This window comes from Rhamphochromis sp. 'chilingali' (assembly GCF_963969265.1).
Source record: "Rhamphochromis sp. 'chilingali' genome assembly, chromosome: 20".
NCBI classification, from domain to species: domain Eukaryota; kingdom Metazoa; phylum Chordata; class Actinopteri; order Cichliformes; family Cichlidae; genus Rhamphochromis; species Rhamphochromis sp. 'chilingali'.
Window position 1 is genome coordinate 33342917 of NC_137947.1, and position 25929 is coordinate 33368845.

The 25929-nt window shown below is 44.1% G+C and overlaps 1 protein-coding gene across 2 annotated transcripts in view; it reads left to right on the plus strand.

The window, feature by feature from the left end:
- Window positions 1–25929, plus strand: part of shtn1 (shootin 1) — a 42288-nt gene continuing 16359 nt past the window's right edge. For both annotated transcript variants that reach the window (XM_080869181.1, XM_080869182.1), the window contains exons 1-6: window positions 1–70; window positions 3484–3536; window positions 4846–4906; window positions 13730–13824; window positions 17911–18079; window positions 24393–24490. In XM_080869181.1, coding sequence (XP_080725307.1) covers window positions 16–70; window positions 3484–3536; window positions 4846–4906; window positions 13730–13824; window positions 17911–18079; window positions 24393–24490 — 531 coding nt within the window. In that variant the 5' untranslated portion in view covers window positions 1–15. The remainder of the gene's footprint in view (window positions 71–3483; window positions 3537–4845; window positions 4907–13729; window positions 13825–17910; window positions 18080–24392; window positions 24491–25929) is intronic.

Here is a 25929-nt window from a genome sequence, read left to right on the forward strand (position 1 = left end):
ACAGGGATTTCTGTCATGGCTGCGGAGGAACTCGACAGAATTCATGTTATTACAAAGCTGTCGAATCAGGGTAAGTTTCTTTTCTGGTCCTGTAAGTGTTTCCAGTAGTAACGCTGCATTTTACTGCAGTGACATCACAGCCCAGCAGTTTAAGATCCTGAAGAGCGTCTTTAAGATTTACTGCTTGGCCAGTGTTGAGGGCTGGGTTATCACATAGCTGCTTATTTGCCTTCTCTAAGGGTTTTGTTTCTGTGGCCAAAGGTGTGTACAGTAAGTGTGCTTTAGCTTGACATAACAACTCTGCCACAGTCTAACGTGGCCTGTGGATTAGACAGCTAATCTTAAATCAAGCCTGTGGTGAAAAAAAGAGGTTGGACCCAACTCAAGACCCCTCGTGTCATTCTATGTAAAGCATGAGACAGCAAGAGAAGCACACATGAAGGCAGGATAATCCATGTAGATGACCTACTTCTGGGTTTTGCACGCTTGCTGACTGTCGTGGCTCACTGGGCAACTTGATGAAACTTAAAATGTTCCCAGTGGGAGAAATGTTTCGTCACTTATCCCAGTGACTATTTCAGTCACCACATGCAGGTTTGCCCAACCTTATTAACAGTTTGTATAAGGAATGAACAATGGGCTGTGAGGTCATTGATCTTTAATATGCACTTTGTCATGAACACTGATCAATAACCATGAGTCCCATTGACAGAGAGTTGGGGAATGGCTGCAATCACAGCATTGTAAGATGGTGACAGATGGACCCTTAGGCCCCTCCTCCATTCAGAGATGGTCTTTCCCTTTTCATGTAAATGGCCTCCTTGACTCCGCCCTCAAACCAGCGTTCCTCCCTGTCCAGGATGTTACATCCTCATCATTGAAAGAGTGTCCACTGGCCTGTAGGTGTGCATAGACTGCAGAGTCCTGGCCTGACGAGGTGGCTCTGCTGTGTTGTAGCCAGAGCTTGTTTGGTTTCCCTGATGTATAAATCCTGGCAAACCTCCTGCACTTAACAGCGTACACTATGTTACTCTGTTTGTGTCGGGGGACCCGATCCTTGGGGGGGACCCGATCCTTGGGGTGGACCCGTTTTTGGCGCAGCGTGTTTTGGGGTTTAAAAGCCACAGAGACCTGGTGTTTAGTAAAAATGTGTCTCAGCTGCTCCGATACTCCTGACATGTACAGGATCACTACAGGTTTTCACTTAGGCAGCGGTTGTCCTTCTCTCCTGGATCAGCTGGAGCTTTCTTTAGGAGCCTTCCCAGCTTTGACAAACGTCCAGCTGGGGTAACCACATTTACTCGGGGCCTTCTTGATGTTCTTCTGCCTCCCTGGCTGCTGTGTCAGTGGGGATGGTGTTCGCTCTGTGTTGTAATCTGCAGTCGGCTGTGACTGAAGAAGTCACTTGGATGAGCGATGAAAGGTAGCAGAGGGGATTGTTGATCAGTTTCAGCAGCTTTGGTCTTAATGAAATTAACATTAGACGGTTAGGGTTAGTGAGACAAGCCCTCCAAATACAACTGGTTGAACAGGTGGAATCCACTGACACTCTTTTCTGACTGTTTTCTTTTCACTTTGAATTTGCTTGGCTCAGTGTCACTAATTGTTGCATGAGGACAATACAGGGACTGCACAAGTCCGAGTCCTCTAAGATGTCACATAAATATGTGCTATTGCCAGAAAGTCTGGTCTCTCTCAGCACAGTCCCAGGAGCATGGGGGCGATTCCAGGAGACAGGCAGGTATCTACAGCAGCATGACAGGCGTGTCTAACCTGACTCCTACAGAGCACTTGACTGGAAGACGCCTCTTTCAGCACACCATTACGTTGCTCTCATAATGGGAAGGCAACGTAGATGCTGATGGGACCAGCATCTGCATCTGCAAGGAGGAACGGGACGAGTGCTGCCAGAGGCTTACTAAATGACCTCCAGTACTCCACTGGTGTAAATGTGTCTGACCAGTCAATCAGAAGCCGACTCTGTGAAGGTGGCCTGAGGGCTCAGCGTCCTCTGCTGGGCTCCTCGCTCTCTTCCTACTTTCCTGTCCATCTCCACCGTCACTGTGGAATAAGGACAAATGCAAAAACATAATATTATAATATTAAAAAAGTGTTCACAGTAGTTGATCATCAGTTAATTAAGTGCATTTAATTAGCCCCACATGGCTGCTAACTGCTAACTCTTATGAAAGAAGCTAGGGTGTATTTAGTTTTTCACTGGATGGAGTCCTGTGGGAACTTTGGTTTTCTCATGACTGTATATCAAAGATAAACGTGGCTGTTGTCACTGTTGTTTTTGAGACGGTGCAACTCAAAGACTGTTGTGTCAAGATTTTGGCTTCTGTCATTCTGGCGTTTTGGAGCCAAACGTGACCATATTTTAAAAAGAGAAGTGCTAAGTTATTACCTAATGCAAGCCTGCATCCATAAACTGTACAGGTTCAGCGCACAGACACACATATCTGTTTAAACGTCCACCAAACGTGTTTGGTGTCTGTGCATTACTGTAGGCCAACCTGGAGGTATCCAGCATTGTCCAGGACAACATCTGCCTGGCTGACACCACCTTTAGAGTCCAGTTTAGAGTTGGGTAGCCTGAGTCCAGTGATGGCCTTCATGCAGACCTCTTTCACGCCGTTGTCTCGAGTTCCTGCTCCAGCTTTCTCTTATACTTGTCCTTAGCCTCTCTGATCCTGTCCCTCAACACTCCCTGAACATTCTCACCTTCTCTCTGGTGCCGCTCTGAAGCCCCTCTTCTTGTCCTTGAGGAGGGCTGTGATGTCCGTAGTCACCCACAGCTTTTTATTTGGGAAAAGTGCACAGTCCAAGCTGGGACGATGGAGTTGGTGTAATCATTACGACCAGTAATATAACCTGGCCCGTGTTAGAGTAAGGATGCATAATGATGTTTGAGGCATGTTTTTTGTAGTATAACTGAAGTTAAAACATAATGTTGTGACTACGTCAAGCTAGCTCTCAGCATAATGTGCAATCAGCTCTGTGACTGATTAACGGGACAAAAGAAAAGGAGGACGTTCCCTCTGTTTTCACGTGTTCACGGTGTACTGCTTCGACGAAGAGAAAGTGAATCAAACTCCTTACCTGTGTGATAACGAGCTTTCTAACAAGTGTAATGTACAGTTGTGGTCAGATGTTTATGTGCAGTCATCATGAGCACAAATGTTATGGTAAGTTTTTCCAGGGTGGAATGACTATTTCATTTTTTTGGTTTAGCACAATTTATCTACACATGTATTATGGAAGGTAGTTTCCTGCACTACGTGCACGCAAGCCAGTTATATTTAGACGGTACTATATTCAAAATAGCGTGCTATAATAGTCCTGTGACACGACACAAGTGTGACTGGATGAGACATTATCACATGCTAGAGAAGCTTCCACTGGGCTCTTTGAAGATGAAAGGAGCTCTTTACTGTGACTGAGTGATGGCGATGGCTTACTGGCACCCTTTGCTCCCCACAGCCCTGCACGAGTATGAGGATCTTCAGAGAAAGCAAGAAACTACAGCCATGGAAGTAAGTGTTACAATCTAATGTTTACAGTCTGCAGACCTCGATCAGCTCTGATCCAGCTCGCTTACAGTAGCAACAAGTGTAACAGCTGCGATAGATGAGAACAGTTGGTGCTCACAGTAATAGAAGCTGGCCGAGCAGCGGGGCAGCAGGGTAACACTTCTTTCTTTGTTTATTTGAACAATAAAAACATTAACTAAAATATTTTGGTTTCAAAGTGATTAAAAAGCATCGAGCTGATAATAACCTCAAGCAGGTCCAGTACTCAGTGTTGTGTTAAATAGCTGCCATGATCACATTTTTGTTATTGTCTAAAACTAAGCAGATATGAGGTCAGTCTGTGTGTAATATTTGTCTTTAACTGTTTCGAACACTGAGAATGAACGATGGCAAAAAAATCACTTCTATCTCTCCAAGCGTAGTCCCTCTTATGATTGCTGCAATATTGTTGTGACTGTAGCACACTGGAAACAATCACGAGTTCCACAGCAATGGAGCTTTTCACAGGTGAGCCTGAGTCACCTGCCAAGCTTTTGTTTCCCTGCTCCATTTCTAAAACGTTTTCACACTAAGATTAGCCCGTGTGATTCCTCACACAGAACACGGATCAGGAGAATTACAATAGAATTAGAATCAATATTGACTTCACTCCTGTTGTGAAGCTAATGTTGGGTAACGTAGTTAGACCTTTAGTGCTCATTTCCCCCTGTTTCAGCAAATAACATGGCGTCCAGTATAGGAACAATACTTGTTCATGAACATTGTAATCTACACAGTATTCCAGGAAGTAATATCACTGATATTGTACAGTATTGTTTTATTATGAGCAGTGAAGGATTAATAATGAACCACCTGCTATAACGGTGTCCACATCCTCTGTGAACAGAGCTCAGTGTGCGTCCAGTAAACTTAAGCTGAACACACAGTGTTGATCTTTAGCATCAAGCCAAACTGGATCATCTGTAAGGCTCAGTTTAGAAGGAAGTTTGACCAGATAATGATTTACTGATATTTAATGGCAGAAACAACAGTGAATGAGGACAAAGTAGCACAACAATCTATTTCATTTGTTTGGTTTAGCACAATTTATCTACACATGTATTATGGAAGGTTAGGTACACGTAGGACTAAACATGGCTGCTAAACAAAAGGTCTGAGGTGCTCACAGAGACCATCAGGGGGTTTTCCCTTCTTAACATCTACATAGTTTTATATACTGTCATCGCATTTAAATGACCTGCTTTTCCAGACTGAGCTGTGGCATTGCATAAAGGTTAATGATGAACTGAAGCTACTCTGTGTCTTACATAAGTTCAAGAGGCTGGAAGAGGAGCGAGACGAGGCGATGAAGAAGCTCTCTGAGTTCCAGCAAGGTAAGTTCACCTGTGTCCAAAAGTGAGATCCCCATTGCACCAACATGTTTAACTCACTATTGTTTGCACATCAATGCTTAATACACATATCACAGCTCTGAGCATGTGTCATACGTGTCTATGGCGCTAACACATACAGTGGGTAATCCCGATCTAAGATTATGAAATTGTCCAGCGTCTGTAGCTTTTCCTTTAGAGCCGCACTCTTCCTGTTCTACATGTCAAAGTCCGTTTGTTGGCCAGAGAGTAAACGATTGAACCTGGAGGCGCTTTGGTTTGGATTTATGTTTCTGTGAACAGCTGACAGTTTAAAAGACATGCATACCTGACACATATGACTAAAAGGAAATGCCTTTGGGCTTTGTGACAAATCCATATTCATGAATTACTCACAATGGAAATACAGTAATAAATTCACAAGCAAAAAGTAATAAGTACAGTATGTATGTAACACAATAATTATCAAACTATCAGAAGTTACACTGTTACAAAGTCAAACTGCAGCTGCATGAATAAGATCTGCACATACACTGATCGAGTGGTTTTAAACACCAAATAATTACGTTTACAAGACAAAGATTTTTTTTTTCTCCCACGTGGATTTTGTTTTCTCCCGTGTCCCTACATTGAGAGAAGCTCAGCTACATTCATGCAGTCAGCCAGCTGGATCTACGGCAGAGTAAGCCCTCGTCTTCATTCCTGCCAAAGCTTTTTCAAGTCAAATGCAGGGACTCAGGTGGCGATCCAAGGATGTTCTAGTGTTGGTTTCTGAACCTGGTTTGGTTGCAATCGTGCTGCTGCTGGAAAGTCCAGTAATTATTAAGGCCTCCATCTGCACATTAGCACGATCACGTTATTCTTCACAAAGGATTTTAAAGACTCAAACACCTGTAAATCAGGTTTCATCAGTTCTGTGGCTGAACCACCGTCTGAGCTCATACTGAGCTTGTGAAGCTCGTCATAAACGTTGCTTATCAAGCTTATCAAGTATAATTTCACTGAACAAGCAGACTTTATGTACAGCAGTATGTACATATTCCAGGTGACTTTTACACAGCCTTAAAGAATGAAAGCAGCGAGTTGTCTGGAAAATAAGTACTTGCTGGTTCAGTGTTGTACCTAAAGACTTCATCAGTCCTCCAGTAACTCTTTGGCATTTTTCTGTTGAAGTCATTTCTCTTGTGAGAAATATTAATGGTGCTTCCACTCGCAGTAAGACTTCCTGCTGTTGTGTGCATCTGCTGCCATCTGTGTCTCTTAAAACTTCTGAAGTTTGAGTCCTGTTATCATGTAAAACAATAATACAGCCAAAGTGTAGGATTAGTTTGATTCATTTGGGCTTAATAATGATCTGGTGGCTCTCTGGCCTCCTGTTGGTGTCACTTACAGCAGGCTTTTTAGGAAGCTCCCGATTTAAAACAGAAGAAGACAAAGGAGAAATGACATAATAGTCATGCTGTGAGACAATGCAGCGCGGAATAGCAATAGATAAATATTTGAAAAACAGTAAGTGTGATGCGCAAGGTGGTTGGTGCCTGTCGTGGTGGTAACCCCCGAACCAAATGGTGGACACCAGAGGTGAAGGGAGCCACCAGGCTGAAGAAGGAGTCCTATCGGGCTTGGTTAGCCTGTGGGACTCCGGAGGCAGCCGACAGGTACCGACAGGCCAAGCGGAATGCGGCTCGGGCAGTGGCTGAAGCAAAAACTCGGGTGTGGGAGGAGTTCAGAGAGGCCATGGAAAAAGACTTTCAGACTGCCTCGAAGAGATTCTGGCAAACCGTCAGGCGTCTCAGGAGGGGGAAGCGGTGCTCTACCTGCACTGTGTATAGTGCTGGCGGAGCGCCGCTGACGTCGACTGAGAAAATTGTCAGGCGGTGGAAGGAATACTTCGAGGACCTCCTTAATCCCACTGACACGTCTTCCGAGGAGGAAGCAGAGTCTGGCGATGAGGGGAATGACCCGCCAATTTCCGGGGGCGAGGTCACTGAGGCAGTTAAACAACTCCTTGGTGGCAGAGCTCCTGGTGTTGATGAGGTCCGCCCCGAGTTCCTGAAGGCTCTGGACGTTGTAGGGCTGTCCTGGTTGACACGCCTCTGCAATGTTGCGTGGAGATCAGGGGCAGTACCTGTGGACTGGCAGACCGGGGTGGTGGTCCCCATCTTTAAGAAGGGGGACCGGAGGGTGTGTTCCAACTACAGGGGGATCACACTCCTCAGACTCCCTGGGAAAGTCTATGCCAGGGTGCTGGAAAGGAGAGTTCTACCACAGTGCTGAATGCCTGAGTCAAATGAGGCTGCGTGCGTGTGTGTCTGCAGTCGAGAATGCTCAGCTGAAGGCCAGCAAAGTCAGTCAGCTCCTGGGACAAAGTCTGGGACCCCCTTTGCTGGTTAGAGAGGACGAAACCAAAGAGTGGAGGAACAACGAGGACAACGGTGGTGGGGGGCAGGGGTCTGCAGCCCCTTCTCACTTTCCCAGCTTACCTGCAGTCACTGCTTCCTCGCAGGTGTCCGTCTCCTTCAGCCTCAGAGACACGAGCAGGAAAATGAGATGAGAGATATAATGCTTAAAAAAAAGTAGTTTTAATTCAGCCAACACTTTCTTGAAATAGAAAAATAATTTTGTTTTGACTTTGAGAGCAATTTGGAGAGTCTCGGTCTGTCAACGTTGTTTTTTTGCATATTTGGTGGACACTTTGGGTTGTTTTGTGTTTGTAAACTTCAGAGAAATAAATGTAGTAATTCAAGGAAAGGAGAGTTCGTCCGCTAGTCGAACCTCGGATACAGGAGGAACAATGCGGTTTTCGTCCTGGTCGCGGAACACTGGACCAGCTCTTTATCCTCTCCAGGATACTTGAGGGTGCATGGGAGTTTGCCCAACCAGTCTACATGTGTTTTGTGGACTTGGAGAAGGCATTCGACCGTGTCCCTCGGGGTGTCCTGTGGCAGGTGTTGCGGGAGTATGGGGTGTCTCGCCCATTGCTACGGGCCATTCGATCCCTATACAACCGTTGCAAGAGCTTGGTTCGCATTGCCGGCAATAAGTCGGACTCGTTCCTGGTGGGTGATGGGCTCCGCCAGGGCTGCCCTTTGTCTCCGGTTCTGTTCATAATTTTCATGGACAGGATTTCTAGGCGCAGCCAAGTGGCGGAGGGCTTTCGCTTTGGTGGCCTCAGAATCTCATCTCTGCTTCTCGTGGATGATGTGGTTCTGTTGGCTTCATCAGGTGAGGGCCTCCAGCTCGCATTGGAACCATTCGCAGCCGAGTGTGAAGCAGCGGGAATGAGGATCAGCACCTCCAAATCTAAGGCCATGGTCCTCAGCCGGAAAAGGGTGGAGTGCCCACTTCGGGTCGGGGATGAGTTCCTGCCCCAAGTGGAGGAGTTCAAGTATCTCGGGGTCTTGTTCGTGAGTGATGGGAGAAGGGAGCCGGAGATCAACAGACGATCAACAGACTGGTCCGTCGTGGAGAAGAGAGAGCTGAGTGTAAAAGCGAAGGGAGGTCTGGGCCTCTTTGCTTAGGCTGCTGCCCCCGCGACCCGGCCACGGATAAAGCGGAAGAAGATGGATGAATGGATGGATGGATGGCTCCAAAAGGATGGGAAACACTGCTCTATGGTACAAAATAGACATGACAGGTTGAACATTAGTCTCTGCAGGGGTACAGGTATTTAGTGGCTAGTAAAAGTCCAACATGCAATCTCACACACACAGCATTACAGTGAGTTTGTTTACATTGTTTGTATTATAAAATGACACCAAAAGCATGAAAAAATCTGATTGAAGAACAAAGACTGATGACAGATAGGAGCACAGTGAGGTATGGGACATTAGCAGGAACATGATATCTCTGTTAGGGCTGCCACAAACGATTACTTTGATAGTCAACTAGTCACCGATTATTTTTGCGATTAGTCGACTAATCAGATCATCATCCATTGGACATAAAACGTACAGCTTATTGCACCAGCAGCATCTGCTCTTATATAACTATCATTAGCTTACAGCTTTAAGTGTTTAAGGTGCTAACTACAAATAAAGACAAGATGATAGTTTATTAAATTTTAATGAAATTTGCAGATTGTTTCGGTGAAGTTTAATAAACTCCTTGCTATCTAAAATATAACAGGACACCGGAGTAAATTCTCGAGCATCTCACACTTCTGATAATCAGCTGTCTGCTTGATGTTTATTCAGCTGTGTAAAAACTATAACTTTGATCTCAGCCAAACCGATTTACTCAGGAACAAATAAAACACTGAAAAAAAGCCAAACAATAACATTTTAAGTTATCTAAGTGACTTATATATCATGTTTAACCTGAGTAGCGAAAGACGGCGGTGGGTTTGAAAACAATTTGCCGGGAGTCCGGTGTTCTCACGGCTCTAGTTAGCCTAGCCCCCGGCTAGCTATCGAGCTAGTGGGTAACAGACGTCTCCGAAAACGTCGGAGCGCTTTTGAAAATATGTGGTGTCTTGATAAACTGAGCAGATATTTGAGGTTTACACAGCTACATTCTCGCCTGAAAATATGTTAAACGTTTATTTTGTGACCCAGAAAGAATAATAAGAGTAATATTAAAACTAACTAGCTGCCGCCATTGTTGGAAACTGAGCAGGGCCGCGCTATGAATTCTGGGACACAGCTTCTTCTTCTTCGGGGTTTAACGGCAGCTGGCATCCTTGTACATGCAGTGCTGCCATCTTCTGTTTCAGTCCGTTATTACACTCTTAAATCCTGCTACTTATTCCTGCGTCTTTTGGGATCTTACAAAGCTTCAAACGACGCGTCGACTATTAAATCAGTCGTCGACGATTTTGATAGTTGACGTAATCGTGACTAGTCGACTAATCGTGGCAGCCCTAATCTCTGTCACTCACACTTGGAAAAGTTAGCTGCAGGCTAAACTAACGGGCCTATTTACCAGTAAGATGGCGCACTGTAATAAATTTATGTTGTTTGAAAATGATTGCAGCTGTGGAAATACGAGCCTGGATACAGATAATGGCACGTGAGCGGCACCCTTGCATCCCCAGCTCCTTTTCTGAGCTTTTAATCGCTTCCCGGGATTGCAAACACATTTCAGGTGCTCCGCTGCACCATTCAATTGATTTTCCTTACAGGTTGCTATGACCACTTTAGTGGAGACAGAATTTGAAATGGGGCACCACATGTCAAAGGAAGGAGCAAATAGTTTGTCTTTGTAGCCATGACAGTTGTGTGGATTTTCATCTGAATAATTCTGGCCTGTACTCATGTATTCAGTGATTCTCCAGCCAAAACACATATTGTGTTTGACTTACGCGTTAATAGAGGCTGCCTGACTGTGCCAAGCAGCTGCATATTAGGACCTATTACGTGATTTCATAGCTCTTAGAAAATTGCTCCTATTCACAACGAAACGGCTGGGGGTGGGGCAGAAGTGTTGGGTGGGTGGTGGGTGGAGGGGAGCGGGGGCTGTGGGAGGATGTGACGAAAAGCCCCCAACACACAATCGTGCCTTTTCAATTGGCGATGGCAAGGTTGATGACAACATGACCATTGTGTTATAATGATAACACCACAAAGGCATCTGCCCCCCTCATCAAGGCTTCGCAGCGGCTGCAGATACAATTTAATTCACTGCTCCGTTGACGGCGCTGATACCATTATGTAGCACGTCGGCACAGGGGTAATCACTGTCGTTCCTGAGAGCGGGATGAAAAAAGACAAGCGTGAAAAAGAGGGGGGGAAAGATGGAGGGACAATGATGGGGAGGCTGAAACTTACAATTAAGAATGCCAATTGTGATGTGTCAGAGCCCCCTGTGGACTCGTGCTCATATACTTGCAACGCTTCCAGCGCTGTTTATTTACCATGGCTACCAGTAATTATAATTAACACGTCATTTAGTTCGAGGCGCCCTCTCGTAGGTTGCCGAGTCTGGACAGCGACAGAGAAGAGGCTGAGGAAGAAAACTGGCAGCTAAGTGCTATTGAGCGCCTGATACGGAGGACGGCAGAGTGGATATCGCAGAGCGCTGACGTTCATCAACTTCTTAATTAGGTGTCACCGGGGGGAAGGAATTGCCCACGGCAGTGGCACTAATGCTTAATTTCTCCCTCACTCAGCTGTAATGTTTAATTAGTTAAGTGGCAGGGCAGTCTTTAGGGTGTTCTTCTCCTACCGAGGTACGATTGCAGCTTGAAACGTTGCTGTTTGGAGTTTCGTCAGATTTTGTTCCCAATGTTTTACTAAAACTGTTTAATCACAGAGTTTCATATTGACAGTGAATCGGACGGCTGCATGTTCAGTTACACTCATAAATCACCTTCAGTGTCTTTAGTGGTGCCAGGGTGTTGTCACTGGGTTTACGCTCTGCTGTACAGGTCAAACCTTTTCTCTGCATCGATAATCTGACCTTTACTATTCATCCACACTTTATTTTTACTGCCTGGAAGCTTTGAACACACAACAAACATGACAAAAGACAGACGCCAAACAGGTTTCATGTAAAACTTTCAAATTAAGACTAAAGTATGTACAACGTGGGACACAAACTATTTTATTCTTAAAAGTCTCGTTTTGGGGGGTTTGACACATTTCCTGTAATCATCCCTGCTGCAGGCAGCTTCTGCCAACTACAGCTCCCACAGACCCTCTTGACTCTACATCCAGGTAACTGTCGACATGTTTACATTATTCAGAGCACATTTATATTTGTATGAATGAAAACTTGAAAACCCAAAGGAAAAAGGTAAGTGTGCTGAGATTGTTTTTAGTGTTTCTGGCTTGTTTTCAGGACTTTGCCTCACAGATCAAACCAGACATGATCAAAAAAGCAGAACGGAAACAAAAGAAGAATAAAACTCCTTAAAAGCTCATACAGTTCAAATAAAGACAGAGGCATTGTATCTGGCCTTTATAAGGGATTAACAAATATGAAATTACACTCGACCCTATATATCAAAACAAAATGGGAAATGGAGGGAGGAATAGAGATAAAGGAGGACAACAATATGGACATACATATGGAAATGTAGCAGCTCGCAGAGCTGGAGGGAATTTGGGTGGAAAAGCCTGATAAGATATTTTATTCCACCTCACCAAAAATCTCACTATGAAGGTAACCCGCACAAATCACTATCATATTTTCTGGGACTGTCATGTTATTAAAACGTATTGTAAGTGGATACATGCAGCAATACGAGAGATATTTGGAGGTTATTTACCTTTGGGAAGTAAAACTTTATTTTTTGGACTTATCAGAAGGATGGACAAAGAACGATAAATACTTGTTTAATATTTTACTGGCAGCAGGTAAAAAAGCCATCACAGAAAAATGGCTTTCTCCTGAGAGCCCAGCTATGAACATGTGGATGGACATCACAATGGACATTTACAGGATGGAGAACAGGCCAGCAGATATGAACTATAAGAGGACCTGTTTGTATCACGATGGAAGAAATGGATGGACTATATAAAAAAACGCAGGCCAGATTTTGATTTTGACTGTGTTAAGTACTAGAAGATATATTAGAGGATATATTAGTTATATTAATGGTAGTAAAATCTCACTCCCTACATGCCTGTTTCTTTCTTTCTTTTTCTGTTTTGCTCCCTTTTTTCTCTTTCCCTCCTTTTGTATGGATATTTTAGTTGTTTAAAAAGAGAAAAAAGCAAAAATACATGTAACAAATTGTTGAAGCTGATGGTTTTGTACAGTTATTCCTAAATGTCAATTAAAGAAAAGAAAACGAAAACTCCAGCAATGTTAGCTTAACTGCTATTGTTACATAGAAGCAGTGTGCAGTGAAAGCTTTCCCACGCTCCTCTCTGCTGTGTGAGCTCCTGCTTTCTCCACCAAACATGGCCTGTGTGGATTTTTACATGAGTCGGGACCAGCGTTAAACCCAGAACGCAGTTAGCGGTAAATGTGTTGGTCATGTATTTCCTTTGCCATTGTCATAGGTAATATCAATTAAAAATCACTTCTTGTCACCATTTAGTAAAGAATTAAATGTTCCCACCCGGGCTGAGGTGTAGCATCACACGTCATGACTCGTAAAGAGAAGCTCATGTCCACCCTTGAAATACTTGCACAACACTCCCCTTTATTAATATTCTGGTTCTCTATCCTTTTCCTCGTCTATTCAATCAGACACGGATGAAGAAAATAAAAAACGGGGTTAATAATCTGAATATGAGCTCATAAATAAATATGAGGTTCGGTGTAAAGTCTCATTCTAATGAGGTCATTCAGTGCTGAGGTGTCGAGTGTTACGGCGCTCTCGTCAGCTGCAGGGATGCATCGTCCTTTAGAAAAACCTAATTGTTGTCTTTGTTTCCATCACGACCTTTTGTTCATGAGTTGATGTTAAAGTTCTTCTTCACATGAGTACAGCCTTTCATATTTCATCAATACTAATGACTCGTTTGTAAAATTCACACATATGCTTTGTTTAAACACTGACTTGTGTTTTTTAATAACCTGTTGTCCTCATAACCGAGTCTGTGAGGTGCGGGAGACAGCAACACCCAGAAAAATATTAATAGCTATTAATACATTTGACAGTCATGCTATTTAATACAAACACTAACTCTAACATACAAAACGGATGATGAGCTTTTAAAACAGCATCGTAACAAATGTATCCAATAGTGTGTAAGCTTAGAATTTAACAACCACGTGTAACACTGAAAGATATTAGTCCTGAAATTCCCTCACATCGGTGTTGTAGGATGTGATGTTTGTCATATTTTACTATTTTTATTTGTTCTGTTACGTGAAACTGAAAAAGCCGTTTCCCGTCTTTCCTTTCATCTTGTCTTTTTCTGTGTTTTCTAGTCTCTCAGATGGTCATTGAAGAGGTCAGCGCCATCCAGGAGAACCTGGAGATTGAGCGAACGTGCAGAGAAAGTGCTGAAGCGCTGGCCTCCAAGGTACAGTTGACCTTACGTTAAATCAGATCTGAACTAATTTCCTATGCGTGCTCAGATTCAGTTTCACATTTACTAAAACGGTGTCATTAAAGTAAAACAAGAGAAGAATAAAGTAATAAAATAATGTTGGTTTAAACCGGCTTTCCTAAGTGAATGTTAGAGTCCAATCAGCCATTTGTGATGACATTATCTGAGCGCAGGGTTACAATCACAGCGCTCTCTGGTCCTCTGCCGCCGCTCCTGTCCCCACGGCTCAGTGTAGAAAATTGCGTTGGATTCTTCTGATTCACAGCACAATTTTTTGGAGTCCTTGCCAAAATGCGAGTTGTGATTGAAAGTGGGGGAGTCTGGCACATAGTGATTTTGCAGCCCACTGGTGCTGAACTTATCACAGTAATCATTTCTCATTCAATTTCTGCACAAAAGCGCTCAGAGTCCACCTGGTTGGACGCGAGTGTGGACAGTTGGAGACTGAGGAAGAATTACAGTGAAGGTGGGCTTTTTCATCAGAGTAGGTCATCTGCTAATCGCGAGGTTGCTGGTTCGATCCCAAATATCCTTGGGCAAGGATAACCCCGAGTTTCATCCACGGGAGTGTGACTGTGTGTGAACGTTGGATAAAAAGCACTTAAGCACAGAAAAGGCGCTCGTGTGAATGAGTGACTGCTGCGCTTTGAGTGCTTCAGGGGAAGAATCAGTCCATTTACACACTGATCATCTGCTGACATTATCACTTACTCATTTGTTCACTTAATTACTTAATTGTGTCTCTATGTTTAAAAGGTTTTTTAACCTCTAAACCAGCAAATAACAAATGAAATTATTACTAGTGTCATTTGAGTATTAAAATATTTGATGTTAATGTTACATCAGGTCTATATGTTTATATTAAAGGAGTTTTATTGCACTGAGCAGTAGACAGATATTCTTATTGATCATAGAAATCTTGTGTTTCAGCAGTGGCCATGAAACATATCTGACTCCTTGTGTTTGCTGACCCCCGCGAGTCCTGCTCGCCTCCTCATGAGTAGCTCAGGGTGACAAAGATAAGGTGGATGATATTGTCCCACCTCAGGTGATCAACAGTTCCTATGATTAAGGATCAGCTCAGCTTCTGTCATCTGCTGTAACAGGCCAACTATGCCTCCCTGATGAAACTTTACCAAAGATCAGTACCAGCTGTGTTACCACAGGAAGCCCGGAGCTTAAATCGCACAGCACACTTACCAACCGTAGCAAATATGATACAGATATGATAGAAATTAAAACTTGCCTATGCAAATATTGAATTTTTACATTAGTCAAATATTCAATCAAAAGTTCAGAACATGTCTGTGAAGGTTCTCAGTCATCCAGGTCATCGTAGTCTAAGGAGCTTGGAAAGAAAAGCGTCTGGACTTCTTTAAGTTGCTTGAAGACGTTTCACCTCTCATCCCAGAAGCTTCTTCAGTTCTGAACTGAAGAAGCTTCTGGTAGAGTTAGAATTGTGACTCTACCGTTTTTAAGTAGCCTTTTCTCTCCAGATTCATGAAGCACTGTTGATAAACAGACTTCTATAACTTTACTAGTCAAATAAAATAAATCTATTCCAGTTGCATTAACAGCAGTAACCAGCGGTTACCAGGAGTCCAGCTTTAGAAAGTTGAGATATTTACAACTATTAAATTGGTCAAGTGAAGCTTGAGCCCCTCCCAGAGTAGAAAAAGGTAACGTGAGTATGAGGTAATAAAAGTGCTGCTGAGTCTCCACATGAGCTACGAGGCTCACGAGCAGCTGCAGTACGTAGATTTGCACTGCAGCATCTGAAGTAGGTGTTACTCTAACTAGTCGTATACAAGCTGCCTTTCTTCCTAATTTACTTTTTAAATTTTGTTTTGTAAAATAAACGTTTCAAAGATGAACAGCATACTTTGGAACTAATGACAGAGAATCAGATGTGACAAACTGTATTTGTCTTGAAATGTTGTCCAGGATTATTGTGAATCCCACTTGCAGCTGACTGAGCACAGAACAGACATCATGTTTCAGGCTTTGTCCAGTGAAGCGGCTGCTAACAGCTAGCACTGTGCTATTTCAGGAAGGAATTATGATTTCTGGCTAAAAGGCTGCTTGGTCTAAGTAACGACTCTCCTTCAGGCTTTATTTGATGTGCTCGCTTTGCTTCACTAACGGCTTCTTTCTTCATATAAAGCGACGTCCATAACCAGACACTCCCTGTGCTGTGGGTGTGTGGGGCGGACAGCAATAGTCCTTAGCTATTTCAAAGAATAAATCCATTTATTAATTATTAACTTACTTATGTTAAAAGCATCACGTTTGTTCACCATAAATCCATAAGCAGAGTACAGTCTGAGTCTGAAACATTACGCTGGCCTTTCAGCAGCAATACTCCAAAGTCACCATTCCTGTGCACACTGTGTTAACGTGGGTTTATTACTCATTTGCATTTAAATCAGAGCTGGAACACACCACGACGGCAAGTTAAACTCTATGTTAATTTCTGTCCCCAATGATGGTAATTTTGCACAACAAATATCTCCAAGGCCGCTCTGAAAGAAGCCAAAGTTTAGAGCAATTCTTTAACTCGTCAACATTTTGATTTAAAAGCAGCTGGAGGGGGTTAGCAATTTACAACCAGTCAGAGGAGAATGTGGCTTTGATGCTTAATGTTTTTGTGTTGCTGTATGATCAAGGCTGTGACTTTGTAATGGCGACCTCCAAAGACAGCGCTAGCCGACTGTTATGTCAGCCTCGAGTCATCTAAGTATGTAATTTTAGATGTACATCTTTCACCGATTGTAGATTATTATCAGAAGAATGTGATTCCATGTTATGTATTGTTGATTGCATTTCAGAAAAAAAGCTGTCGTCTGAAGGGTGTCATCAAAAGATGGAATTGCTGCAATCCGCTCTCACCGGGATGCCATTAATAAATGCTTCTTTCATGGCTCCTGTTTTCTATTTCCTTTACTTTTTTCTTCCCTTTAGGGGCTTTTCTTCCTTCAGGTGACATCAAGAAGCGTGCATAAGAGGCATCAGTCCCACGGCCATGGCTTTCATTCATGCTTTACTTACCACTGGTCTCCTTAATTCATATATATAAGTATATAAATATATATAATGCTAATAAAGTATAATGCTTCAACAGAGAAGCACACACTCCTGTAGCAATGATTATAACGGAGTGTGAAAATATTAACAGCTAAAATGAATTGTTATTCCTACTACAGTGGTGCTGCCATGTTGTACTGCAGTTCTGTGAGTGGACTGTCCGAGTTGTGTTTATGTTCTTTAGATGTTGGTGGTCTACAGTCTACTGTCTACTTGTATAAAACCCATGAATGCTTTGTTACCAGGACAGTTTACTGCAGCTAGGACATGCAGCACATTAGAAGATATTGTTTTAATAGAAGTATCAGTACTTTAGTGAAAACAAGCAAAATATGATTTGAGCTCAACTTTGTTTCCTGTAAAATGAATTTGCCACCGATTATGTGAAACGATGAAGACGTGACTAAAGTGCAAATGTTCAAAGCATTTCTACACATAGCATCAGCTGTTGCATTTATGGGCATATTTATGTTCATGAAGGTCTCTCTGTGGAACTTGGTAATCCTTGAAATGTGTTCTTGAGTTGGTTTGATGTTGTGAAGGAGTTTTTCTTAACTAAGAGAAGAATTTTGCTCTAATCTATTTGAGCTGCCTCCTGTGGTCTCAGATGTTTTGCTCTTGCTGAGTTTGGCACTGCAATCTGTGTTCGAGCCCAGCGATGGCCTACTGTCCTCACTGTCCTCACTGTCCAGTTAAAATGCCATGAAACAGCTTGTCAGTCAGTCCAGTTACTCTTGAGAAAACGTGAAATAATGTATTCAGATGGCTGTATTTCCTAAATATTTAATGCAATACTTTTGTATTGCATTAAATACAAAAGTATTTTGTATTTAATTAATGTTAAAAGTCCACTTTGCTGGTGTGCAAGGGCACCAAAAACTTATGGACTTGACTGCAGGTGTGTTGAACTTCAGTTGGTGTCTTTATGATCTTATTCTGACAGTACATTACACTTCCTTTGCCTGCATGCTACAGCTGGACAGGCAGAACCGCTCTCTGAAGAGGAAGAGTATGATGTTGCTGTCTCACATCAGCCCTGAGACCATCGCTGACATCGACCTCAATGATGAAGCAGAAGAGAGTGAGGACCTGCATGCATCGAGCCACGACTGCCTGTCTCCTCAGTGCTGCACCTCCACCTCAGGTACCGTAGAAAGTAAAGCCTACACTGTGCTGACAGACCTCACCTACAGCATTCATTCATTCACCAAAGAGTATTTGAACACAAGAATGTGTTCACTGGTCACAAGGAGAGCTGTGAAAGCACTTGTGCACTGGTACATTTACTTGCATCTGCTGGCAGTGATAAGTTACTGCAAAGACAAACTCTGGGTTAGAAGATGGATGAATGAAGAAGGGAATGTACCACTGAGGTGAAATCTAGTTTGGAATCCATCGTCTTTGTGTTTGACTCTTCATTTTACAAGGACTTTACTCAAAGTCTTCACGTGGCACATAGTTTCTCACATATTTGAATGAGTGGAAATCAAATTACCTGGATTCTAGAGGTAATGGTTCGGTCGTGTTTATGGAGCGGACCCAAAAGCAGACGAAAAGTAACGAAGAGAGAGACGTTTTATCGGACTGAATGTCAACAAACAAAAACACGAAGCAAAACAAGAGAACTGAAACCTAAACTGGGAAAACTAAACGAACTCTGTAAACTGTGGCAGGAGACATGAAACACGTAGACGGGGAATAACCCCGAGCATGAACAGTGGTAACAAAACACTCAGACGACCTGACACTGAGGACTTAAACACAGGAGGGGAAGGAGGGAAGTAGAATGAAGCATGACGCCACAGGGGAAACAAAACTAAACACACTGAGCAGGGGAACAATGGACCTTTCAAAATAAAACAGGAAACATGGAGATGCAGACATGACGAAGCGACAAACATCAACCAGACTAAAACTCAACTAAGACAAACTAATATGCCAGAATTTTTCTCATTAATCAGAAATATGCAATAACTCAACTACATCCTTAACAAGAATAAAACATGATTCTAACATAAGAAGTCAAGAACAGAAAAAACAAACTCAAGATGCTGGGTCTCAGACCCCGACAGGTTTAAGCCCGCCCCATTGCCACGTCCATCACAGTGTGAAATTTAGCTTCACCAAAAATTCAATTTACAGATGACATGAAGAGTATAATGTCTACACCCTTAGAGTAAAAAAATATTAGGTGTGTTGCGCACGTGTGCATAAAATAACTGGCAGATGTCCTGAGAGTTTTCAGCTGACTGAAGTTCAGCACTGCAGACGTATTTTCTCCTCCAGCTGCCTCTGGCTCACGTCATGGTCAGTTCCTTTAGTCAAACAGTAATTATACCTCCGGTGATAATGGATTTATACTCGATGATGCTTTTCCATTCATGTCGTTGGCATTAAAAGGGACAGATAATCATGTCATTTGCAAATAATATGCTGTGATACAGGCAATACTGAAATAAGTTGACTTTTGCAAAGATTGCGGGCTTATTATCTTGAAAATTCATAATTGCATGTTAATGGACAGCTAGTCAAAGCAGCCCCTGTGATGAAACACCAGATATTTGGCTACAGACTTCTGTAGATCCCAGCCAAACAAACGAGCTCTCGTAGGTTCTGAGCTAAGTACATCACACCGATTGTGTTCATCTGTTCAAATCATTTTCAGTATTTTGCTTGAAAATTTTATGACACGAAATCCTCGTTCTGCTCACCAGAAGGCAATCCATCTGTACCTGAAACAGCTTTTGGTGTCAGCGACCTTCTTCTGCTTAAGTACCCTGTTTAAATGTCTCAGACTGTTCCTGCTGTGAGCTGTTTGTATTAACACGTCTTTATTTCAAGATTTATTCCATTTGTCACATTTTTGGACACGTACAGTTCTTAACCAACGTATCGGCACAGCACAGGTTTAAGCCACAGCTGCACTAAATTAAACTAAAAGAGTATTTTTTAATGGTTAAACTCACCACTAAAGCTCAACATGATCCTTTTAATGCTGAAATATAATGTTTTTATGTTGTCCATGAAATTTAAGATTTGTTGTTTTACAAAAAGTGGAAAAAATAAGAAAGCCCATATATATATATATATATATATATATATATAGCAGCTGGATAGCGTAGTGGTTAAACTACACGCCTTTGGAACAGAGGATCGCAAGTTCGATTCCTGCCTGGGGCGTCTGTATCCAGTAAGGGTCCTAAGGCTAGACCCCCTATGCTAAGCAAGCCTACCGCAGACATGAGCGAGACAGATAAATATGAAGGCATGCCGGCTCGGACGTCGCCCGGATCAACAAGGTCCGCGTCAGGTGTTGAGGAACCAGGGCACCCTGACGAAAAGTGGGCTACTGGAACAAGAAGGCATCGGTGGGCAAGGGATGAAAACAGGGCGTTGAAACCTTGAAACCTGGATCCCCCGTAGCCGGTTACCAAGATTACGTGAAGTACCCTCAGAAGGTCTGCTAGATGATGTTAATGCAGCACTACGGGCAATACCTACAGACACTAACAAGCTGATCTACAATACGGCAGCAGTGATCAGTGAGATGCTTGGCTACAAGTTGAACAGCCACAAGGGGCAGTACCCTCCATGGAGAAGGAGGCTAGAGGGCAAGATCAAAGTAGCACGGAGGGAGGTTAGCCAACTAATGGAGTTGCAGAAAGGTGCGACAAATAAGGTGCCTAAGAAATACAGCAAGTTGTCCATACCTGAGGCCTTGGAAACTGCCAAGCAAAGACTCACAGCCTTGGCCAGCCGCTTGAGGAGGTACACCAGAGAGATAGAAGGCAGGAGAATAAACCAGCTGTTCTCCACAGAACCAGCAAAGGTGTACTCTCAGTGGCAAGGGAACAATAAGAGAACAGCACCACCAAAGCTGGAGACGGAGCAATACTGGAAGAGCATATGGGAGAAGGATGCAACCCATAACGGCAATGCTCAGTGGCTAGAGGATCTGAGGGCAGACCACAGCGACCTCCCTGAACAGGGTCCAGTAACCATCACAGTGGCAGATATCCAAGAAAGGGTCTCCAGTATGAAGAGTTGGACAGCACCAGGGCCCTACATGGTTCACGCCTACTGGCTGAAGAAGCTGACTGCACTCCACGAGCGTCTGGCAGCACAAATGAACCAGCTGCTAGTTAACGAGAGACACCCGGAATGGCTAACTGAAGGCCGGACGGTCCTGATCCCCAAGGACCCCAAGAAGGGACCGGTCCCCTCCAACTACCGACCAATAACCTGCCTCAGTACTACATGGAAGCTCCTGTCAGGCATCATATCGGCTAAGATGAACAGGCACATGGGTCAATACATGAGCGGGACACAGAAAGGAATTGGCAAGAATACCAGAGGTGCAAAACACCAGCTACTGGTAGACAGAACAATCAGCCCAGACTGACCAACCTGTGCACTGCCTGGATTGATTACAAGAAGGCCTATGACTCAATGCCCCACAGCTGGATACTGGAATGCCTAGAATTGTACAAGATCAATGGGACCCTAAGAGCCTTCATCAGGAACTCAATGGGGATGTGGCGTACAACACTAGAGGCCAACTCCAAGCCCATAGCACAAGTTACCATCAAGTGCGGGATCTACCAAGGAGATGCTCTGTCCCCACTGCTGTTCTGCATAGGCCTGAACCCCCTCAGTGAGATCATTAACAAGACTGGCTACGGATACCGACTACGGAACGGAGCAGTTGTCAGCCACCTCCTGTACATGGATGACATCAAGCTGTATGCCAAGAGTGAACGAGACATCGATTCACTGATCCACACTACCAGGCTATACAGCAATGACATTGGAATGTCGTTCGGACTGGAGAAGTGTAGTCGGATGGTAACAAAGAGAGGGAAGGTAGTCAGAACTGAGGGGATTGAACTACCAGAAGGCAACATTGCAGACATAGAGGACAGTTACAAGTACCTGGGGATCCCACAGGCAAATGGGAACCATGAAGAGGCCGCTAGAAAGGCTGCAACCACCAAGTACCTGCAGAGGGTCAGGCAAGTCCTGAGGAGTCAGCTGAATGGTAAGAACAAGATCCGGGCCATCAACACATACGCCCTGCCCGTGATCAGGTACCCTGCTGGGGTAATAAGCTGGCCAAAGGAGGAGATAGAAGCCACTGACATAAGGACAAGAAAGCTCCTGACCATGCATGGAGGGTTTCACCCCAAGTCCAGCACCCTGAGGCTGTACGCTAAGCGGAAGGAAGGGGGCTGGGGACTGGTGAGTGTCAGCACCACAGTCCAGGATGAGACAAGGAACATCCAAGAATACATTGGGAAGATGGCCCCAACTGACCGAGTGCTCAGTGAATACCTCAGGCAGCAGAAACCCAAGAAAGAGGAGGGAGACGAGGAACCATCATGGAAGGACAGGCCCCTGCACGGTATGTACCACCGGCAGATAGAGGAGGTGGCTGATATCCAGAAATCCTACCAGTGGCTGGACAAAGCTGGACTGAAAGACAGCACAGAGGCACTAATCATGGCAGCACAAGAACAAGCTCTGAGTACAAGATCCATAGAGGCTGGGGTCTATCACACCAGGCAAGACCCCAGGTGCAGGCTGTGTAAAGATGCCCCAGAGACTATCCAGCACATAACAGCAGGGTGCAAGATGCTAGCAGGCAAGGCATACATGGAACGCCATAACCAAGTGGCCGGCATAGTGTACAGGAACATCTGTGCCGAGTATAACCTGGAAGTCCCGAGGTCAAAATGGGAGATGCCCCCAAGGGTGGTGGAGAATGACCGAGCTAAGATCCTGTGGGACTTCCAGATACAGACGGACAAAATGGTGATGGCTAACCAACCGGACATAGTGGTGGTAGACAAACAGAAGAAGATGGCCGTAGTGATCGATGTAGCGGTTCCGAATGACAGCAATATCAGGAAGAAGGAACACGAGAAGCTGGAGAAATACCAAGGGCTCAGAGAAGAGCTCGAGAGGATGTGGAGGGTGAAGGTAACGGTGGTCCCCGTGGTAATCGGAGCACTAGGTGCGGTGACTCCCAAGCTAGGCGAGTGGCTCCAGCAGATCCCAGGAACAACATCGGAGATCTCTGTCCAGAAGAGCGCAGTCCTGGGAACAGCTAAGATACTGCGCAGGACCCTCAAGCTCCCAGGCCTCTGGTAGAGGACCCGAGCTTGAAGGATAAACCGCCCGCAGGGGCGTGCTGGGTGTTTTTTTTATATATATATATATATATATATATATATATATATATATATATATATATATATATATATATGGAAGACAGCACAGAGGCACTAATCATGGCAGCACAAGAACAAGCTCTGAGCACAAGATCCATAGAGGCTGGGGTCTATCACACCAGGCAAGACCCCAGGTGCAGGCTGTGTAAAGATGCCCCAGACACAATCCAGCACATAACAGCAGGGTGCAAGATGCTAGCAGGCAAGGCATACATGGAACGCCATAACCAAGTGGCCGGCATAGTGTGCAGGAACATCTGTGCCGAGTATAACCTGGAAGTCCCGAGGTCAAAATGGGAGATGCCCCCAAGGGTGGTGGAGAATGACCGAGCTAAGATCCTGTGGGACTTCCAGATACAGACGGACAAAATGGTGGTGGCTAACCAACCGGACATAGTGGTGGTAGACAAACAGAAGAAGACGGCCGTAGTGATCGATGTAGCGGTTCCGAATGACAGCAATATCAGGAAGAAGGAACACGAGAAGCTGGAGAAATACCAAGGGCTCAGAGAAGAGCTCGAGAGGATGTGGAGGGTGAAGGTAACGGTGGTCCCCGTGGTAATCGGAGCACTAGGTGCGGTGACTCCCAAGATAGGCGAGTGGCTCCAGCAGATCCCGGGAACAACATCGGAGATCTCTGTCCAGAAGAGCGCAGTCCTGGGAACAGCTAAGATACTGCGCAGGACCCTCAAGCTCCCAGGCCTCTGGTAGAGGATCCGAGCTTGAAGGATAAACCGCCCGCAGGGGCGTGCTGGGTGTTTTTTTTATTTTTTATAAATATATATAAATATATAAAAGTTCTGCAGTGCTGAACTTCAAAAAAGGAAGTTTTAGTGGTTAAAGCGCTAAAGTCCAGGGCGCCGACTCAAAGAAGCATTCTTATTTGACTCATAAGTTCTAATAAAGTTTTAGTTTCAGAGACAATTTTGACAAAGTTTGAAGTATTTGTGTTTTCTTGTTTGTATGACAGCTGGTCTCGTACATTTGTTAGGCACGGTCTATAAGCACAAACTAAAAAACGAGAATGTAACACCAGTATGAATGAATTACTCTGTTTCAATCATTTGGTATTATTTGGTAGACTAGAACTGATCAGCGTTTCAAAGAGGTTTGGCTCTACATAATAAATGTTCTTATTTGACGAAACAAACACAGGTTAACCCACAGAATGTCACAGTTGTACAGTCAGTGCACAACAACATTGTTTAACTGTGCTGCTTTTTTTAGTGCTGCAAAATAAGTTGGAAATGACAGTTAAGGAGAAAAATCAAGCACTCTCTGATCTTGAGGCAGTAAGAGAACTACTGAGGGCGACCAAGGAGGAAGTAAGTATTTAATATTTCTTTTTCCCTGTTGTGAATACTTTGGCCAGCAAGCGTGTGAATGCAGATTCCCAGTTCTTAGTAGTGAATATGTGCAAAATGTGTCCCTGCATTGTTGTTTCCTAACAATAATAACAGTGACACATTAGCACGGAGGACAGAAAGGGATCCACTGTGTGTGCAGCTGCACTTTGCATGGCAGAGGTTTGTCATGTGCTGCCGCATCTCTGTTTTGCTGCAGTCGAGAGGGAACACACAACGAGTCACATTTAAGGCAGGTGTGCACTGTAAGTTAAATGTTAGGACCATGTCTGTGGTCAAACTGTGGTCATAAATATTTTGTGCTTGTAAATCAAATGCTTAGTTGTGAACTGAGTTTTGTAACCTTTAAACATGTTAAAATGTTATGTTTGTGCTTCTATAGATGAGAATTTGTGTTTGTAAAAGTATTTACATGAGTTACAGTGTTGTTTGCATAGGTCTACGTGTAAAACTCTGCGCTCTGGTTCCCTGGATGTGTGACAGTTTCAACTTACAAGTACGAATTTTGACCCGATTTTTCTTCCTTTCAGCTGATTGGTCAATGTCATGTCAATCACAAATGAAACAATCCAATCAGAGAACAGATGGGTTTGGCTGTCGGAGGGGTGCTTTACGGAGCTGCAGGTCCTGGAAGGATAAATGCTCTTTTACATGCCAGCCCAGCGTTTTCCTTCATCACCACGAAGGAAAACAGTCTGTGCGTGTCCGAGTCCGATGAATTTTGTGTCACAGGTTTACGAGCTCACACAGGGACCTCCAGAGACTTTAACGGCTCTGTGGACCTCGAGAAGGAGCAGCATTGTGGAAATGACACAGTCTTCACTAGTATGTAGGAAGACACCAGTAGTAGGATAGTTACAAAGCTTTCTTCGTTGTGAATGAGCGATACATGTTTTTATTGAACATTTGAAGATAAAACAACAGTAACTCCTGTAGAGGACATAAAGTCAGAGACAGAAACAACAAGGAGCAGGCGCATCTAGTACACGCAGAGCTGCAGCAAGAAAACGACAGCGCAGCGGCCAGCGCAACAAATTTTGCGCTCTCAGTTAGAAGTGAATGCGTCTGCTGTGAAAGGACCTTCATGCTGTGACTCACAGCAATGGTCCCGGGTCAGCCCTGACTTTGTGTTAAGGTAATACTAAAGTATTAATGGTATTTCTAACCACTGATATACCAAAACTTTATCCTTTCAACAGCTACCAAAAGTTAGGGAACCTAGCTGCTATGGGACATTCATATGTTCTACCCTTCCAGGACCTGAAGCTCAGTAAAGCACCCCTCCGACAGCCAAGATCTTCAACCCACACCTCCGGCAGAGCTTCACCAGCAGTCTGAGGGAGACTGAGGACATTGAGTCTGAATGGACCATGTTCAGCATCTCCACTGTCGAAGCCACT